This window comes from Propithecus coquereli, unplaced genomic scaffold, assembly GCF_000956105.1.
Source record: "Propithecus coquereli isolate 6110/MARCELLA unplaced genomic scaffold, Pcoq_1.0 Scaffold292, whole genome shotgun sequence".
Taxonomy (NCBI): Eukaryota; Metazoa; Chordata; class Mammalia; order Primates; family Indriidae; genus Propithecus; species Propithecus coquereli.
This window is the reverse complement of record NW_012148530.1, coordinates 2,152,094-2,156,620: the sequence shown is the minus strand read 5'-3', so window position 1 is coordinate 2,156,620 and position 4,527 is coordinate 2,152,094. Positions and strand designations below refer to the sequence as shown.

General features: G+C 31.6%; 1 protein-coding gene across 3 annotated transcripts in view; it reads right to left on the bottom strand.

Annotated features, from left to right (window-relative positions):
• Nucleotides 1-352: 352 nt before the first annotated feature.
• Nucleotides 353-4,527, bottom strand: part of KIAA1586 (KIAA1586 ortholog) — a 9,080-nt gene continuing 4,905 nt past the window's right edge. For 2 of the 3 annotated variants that reach the window (XM_012648715.1, XM_012648716.1), the window contains exons 3-4: nucleotides 4,110-4,190; nucleotides 399-2,900 (exon numbers count right to left, since the gene is read on the bottom strand). In XM_012648715.1, the coding sequence (XP_012504169.1) occupies nucleotides 723-2,900; nucleotides 4,110-4,190 (2,259 nt within the window). In that variant the 3' untranslated portion in view covers nucleotides 399-722. Of the gene's footprint in view, nucleotides 2,901-4,109; nucleotides 4,191-4,527 lie in introns of all 3 variants that reach the window. The other variant, XM_012648717.1, reaches the window with a different exon arrangement.

Genomic DNA, 4,527 nt, shown 5'->3' with positions numbered 1-4,527 from the left:
TTTTCTATTTTTAGTAGAGATGGAGTCTCACTCTTGCTCAGGCTGGTCTCAAACTCCTGAACTCAAGGGATCCTCCTGCCTCAGCCTCCCAGAGCGTTAGGATTACAGGTGTGAGCCACGGTGCCCTGCCAACACAGGAGTTTTGATAGGCACACTACACCAACTGTATCTCATACAAGGTAACAAAGTAAAACATATTCCTAAAATACAGTAAAGTTAAACAGAGTATTTTATGGTTTGTTTTTATATTTAAATAAATTAAAATTTTACTTTCTTAGTCTTACTGAGCTGATTAGCCAATGTAGCTAGTGGCTACTGTACTAGATAGCACAAATATGGAAATGAGAAAGACAAGAGCCAAAAGGCTTACAGTTTTCATTCCATTTATTTTATTTGAAATAACCTCCAGAACTTAGGAACTTAGATCTGAGTCATGTTATTTTTTCGCATCCTTGAAGTAAAATAGTACAAAAGTGGAAATGGTTGGATGTTCTGTACAGAACTTCTTAGTATATTATGACCCATTCCAGCAGACATGGGCCAATCTCTAAAAAATTATAGTTCCCAAAACCAATCATCAATTTTATCTCTATAGAGAATACCTTTTAAACAGCAACAAGCTGATAAAAGTTTAAGTGGCTTCCCCCCTACAAAAAACCTCTATGTATATAAAGGATATGTGGTACACAATTTACAGATGATAAAAACATATATAATACTCTTTATTGTAAGTTCCATATAGCCAATTGATTCTCACAGAAGGCTTTTGTTGATTTCTGCCGAACTCTTGTGTCTGTAGCCAACCTATGGTTGCAATTTGACCAAGATTTTACAAATGGAGTTGCATCCCAATCTGCTAACTCTTTCCCCAATAAATTTATTGTCATTAAATCTGATATGTGATCTATTGTTAAACTATTTCTCACCCTTGTACAAATTATGTTCATTAAATTGAAACCTCTTTCAGCTTCAGCACTATTGATTGCAATAGTGCTAACTATCTTTTTAGCTTTTTGGATAGTTGTAGGAATTGAAACGTTGTTTGATTTTATATTATTATTTACAAATTCCCGAAAATCATTCAAATTGATTTCGTATTTTAAAATTTCACACAAATGAGATAATTTTTTTTCACCAGCTATCCATGGTGAAGTTATTTCTTCATAAGGCCACGTAGAAGGTTCTAGCAAATCAAAATAATTAAGAATACTTTCATCAACATGGTGTCTGTCAGATAAAAGGCGTAAGTTCATGTGCTGAATAATATTTTCTAGTAACATATTCCTAGGAAGAGCATTAAATTTATTATTTTTATTAAATGGAATATCTTTAAACTTATCTGACTTAATCAATTCTTCAATTTGAGATTCATATTTTCCAGTGCCAATTTTTAAATTTTCCAAAGCTTTAATGGTACGTTTGATCAATTTTTGTGCTTTCTGAATGTTAGTTGATCTTGACTGTAATGCAGTCGAAAGGAGTGAAAATTCTTCAAGAATGTCAATCATTAAAGCAAGGTCTCGTAAGAAATTAATGTTAGCTAATCTCTTTGCCAAACCAGAATAAGAATGAGAAAAATGCACATATAATGCAGGATATGCACGCCATACAGCAGTAGCAGCCTGCAAACTACATGCTGCCCATTTTGGTCCCATTACCCGACCAATTTTAATAATTTCAATTTCAAGTTCTTTAGCTACAGTTCCTAAAAGCTTGGTTTGATTTATATTAGGTTGATGATAAATAGAATAAATTTTATCAAGAAATATTTTAAAATGATTAATTTGTTTTATTTCAGATATTGAATCATCAAGTGACAATTGCAATCGATGGTTTAAACAGTTCCAAATGATGATTTCAGGAAAATATTCTAACAACTTTGTAGCTACTCCAGACTTTCTTCCCAGTATTGTATTAGCACCATCAGAACAAAATGCAATTAGATTTGCTTTCAAATATTCATTTGTAAAGCCACAATAATTTAAAGTAGTCAATAATGTATTGAAAATACACTCTGCTGTGGTTGACACCAATTCTTTTAAAGCAACAAATAACATAACAGGTGTAGGAGCTGACTGAACTGTGCACTGGAGATAAATCACTAGGGTGCTTTTTTTTTGAGAAACTGTAGATGCCTCATCAATTATGATACAGATTTTGGCATTCTCTTCTATAATATTCTTAAATATCTTCATCTTCATTTCTTTTGCAATATGTTCTGCTATTCTTGTTGCACTGTAGCGTGTATTTAAACAATTGACCTCTCCATTTTTTTCTTGTAATTCTATTGCCCCCTCAATATCGGATAAAGGTCTGTTATGTTTTACTAAACTGTAAACAGTATTAAAAACTTTTATGGTAGCATCAATATTTTTATTATTCTGTTTATGTACCAAATTAGAAATTGAATCATTAACTGATTCCTTTAACAAATCCTGAATTTTACCATGGGCTTTAGAAACATCATGTTCCCTAATTTTTTTTCGCAGAGAAGCTTGCCTAGTAGTTTTATTGCTACCATTAGGGGTTACTAAATATGCAATCCACTCCTTGGACACATGGACATGCTTTTCTGCTTTCGATCCCAAATGTCGAACTGTTGAACAATCCTTACATCCTAATTTACCTTCTTTTATTTCAAGCCATTTATACTGTTCTGTAAACATAAATGCTTGTTTTTCACTCCAACAATCTGGAAGCACAAGATTGTCTATTTCTTCTTTTAATGAACACAATGGCTTTTCTTCAATGATTGGTTGTTCAGAATTTGGTTCCTTTGATTTAGACAATCCACGATGATTTTTGTTCCTATTGTTACTTTCTGTTTCCATCTTCACCTTCTTCATATTTAAAAAATGTAAAAAATCACCCTGTCGTTTTGACATTTTAGAGAACGGAATCTGAAAAATAATTTTACAGATGTAAGTAAAATTCATGACAACACTTTAAGGGTTAATGTAAAAGTTCTCTTAATGATTTCTTTATATAATTTTAGAAATAAATTTTAAACTAAAATAGTTACCTTAATTTTCAATTTATACTTATAACTTCAATGTGACTTGCTGTTTCTTGAAAACCCCACTGTTTTAAAAATTTTATAGCCAATTAACAATGTCACAAAATCTGACTATGAATGATTATCATCCAATTCAGCAAAAAGATCGGTCATATGATCTGCAAATAAGTATACAGTTGTCTCTTGGTATCTAAGCCCCACCTCTAACAAAAATCTTTGGATATTCAAGTCCCTTATATAAAATAGCATAATTGCACATAACCTATGTATATCCTCCTGTACCCTTTAAATCATTTCTAGATTACTTGTAATACCTAATATAATATGAATGCCATAAAAATGGTTGTTAGAAAGTATTTTTTCATTTATATTTTTTACTGTTGTATTATTTTTTATTGTTTTTTTTCCCTGAATATTTTCGATCTGTGATTGATTGAATCCATGGATGCAGAACCCACAGATACGAAGGATCAACTGTAGTTCCAAATTAAAGGATGGGTGATATTTTCATTTACATTATTGAATTAGATGAAATTGAAACAATGAAGACATATATTAGAGTTCCACTTATTCATCAATGATGTCAACATCTTTGCTGAATTCATGAAGAAGAGTTTTCAAATACTGCAAGGCAATTTCCTCCATGTTTTGTATTGCATACAATCTAACACTTAGAGACACATCACACCTTGAGTTTAATCTGCATTACCATTTTATCCCTCACTTTCTTAAGTTCAGACAACCAACAAATAATAAATCAAGCCCTGATTTGTATTACGATGGGGTACATACAAACACCATGCTGCAGCAGCACACTATTATGTAGTATTTTTAACATACAGATATGACAGGTGAAAATAACCTCAAGTGCATAGATATTAGGAAATGAGTTTGAGTATTATCTTAAATGTAATGATAATTTATGTACTTATACATTTATATATTTTAATTTTTAATGATTGTTATGCTTATAATCAGCTCACAAAATTCCTGAAAATGTAACAATCAGTTCTTGCAACCCAGCTCAAGGCATCTCCAGCACACTACTGCACTTAATAATAGATCTGAAAAAACACAAACATGATGTGCTTACATCAGTATGATAGGTGCTAGGCTCTTCATCATCACCACAGACCAAATCAATATATTCAAGAACAGGTCTCGATGGTCCTTCCTAAAAAAGAAGTGAGCGAATTTACAAGTTATGAGCAATTGTTCAAATTAAACTTGCATTTAAAATCAGTGGGGTTTTTTGGTTGGAATTGATAAGGATTCCTCTGAAGAAATCTTGCAAGTGGCACAGAATAATTAAAAATAAAGGAGACAGAGGAAAAGATTCAGAGTATCTCAATATATAATAATGACAAAACACAAGAAGAGCCTAAATCTACATAGAGGAATAAAGCCATGTGTATTCCTCTGGGAAGAGGAAATAGTACAGAGATAGTATTAAAAAGATACAGATTTCATGATATAATATTTTTTTTTTTTTTTTTTTTTGAGACAGAGTC